The 652-nt window shown below is 64.3% G+C and overlaps 1 protein-coding gene across 1 annotated transcript in view; it reads right to left on the bottom strand.

Annotated features, from left to right (window-relative positions):
• The window catches only part of C2CD2L (C2CD2-like), a 14,773-nt gene that overhangs the window by 8,990 nt on the left and 5,131 nt on the right, over window positions 1–652 (bottom strand). Inside the window, exon 3 of the mRNA XM_010830654.1 lies at window positions 319–651. Coding sequence (XP_010828956.1) covers window positions 319–651 — 333 coding nt within the window. The remainder of the gene's footprint in view (window positions 1–318; window position 652) is intronic.

The following is a 652-nucleotide window of genomic DNA, read 5'->3' as shown; positions in this document are numbered from 1 at the left end:
GCCACACACAACCAGCACCCAGGCTAGGCGGAAGTGCCCTGGGGCACAGGGATTAGTGTTGCTATGAGAACAGCAAGTTGTGCACCGGTTTGGAGCCAGAGAGTACCTAGACCACAGGAATAGAAAATTGGGATATAGCTGGATTTCCACAACGCCCAGGCACGCCTGCACCCTTCTCTCTGACCCCAGAGGGGAGGAGATGCCACGGGGTTCCTCAGTTGATCCCCACCCCCATACGGTCCTCCTGGCCTGAGCAGTCCTTCCTCTTTAAAAAAAAAAGGCAGAGTGGGGGGACCATCTAGGTCCTGTCCAACTCACCCCATCCCTGCAGGCCTGCTCGTTCAGCGCTCGCACCCAAGCCCGCTGCCAGTTCTCCCGGAAAGACTTGAAGGCGAAGAGAGATGCCAGAAGGCCCCGGACGCCTGGCTCCTCGGGTGCGCCGGCCCGAGTCGCCCTTAGCCTCAGCAGCGAGCGCCACACGCCCAGCTCCCGCAGGGAGACGGCGGGCTCGGCAGCGAAGGCGGGTCCCTGGCCCCGGCCCCCGCGGGCCCGCGCCAGCCACAAGCCCCGGGCATACTGCAGCAGCCAGCCCAACACCGTGAGCAATGAGGCGGCGAAGAGGATCAGCAGGGCTGCCCAGCCCACGTCCCGC

This window comes from Bison bison, unplaced genomic scaffold (assembly GCF_000754665.1).
Source record: "Bison bison bison isolate TAMUID 2011002044 unplaced genomic scaffold, Bison_UMD1.0 scf7180017864518, whole genome shotgun sequence".
Classification (NCBI taxonomy): Eukaryota; Metazoa; Chordata; class Mammalia; order Artiodactyla; family Bovidae; genus Bison; species Bison bison.
The sequence above is the reverse complement of the archived record's forward strand: the minus strand, read 5'-3'. Positions and strand labels throughout refer to the sequence as shown.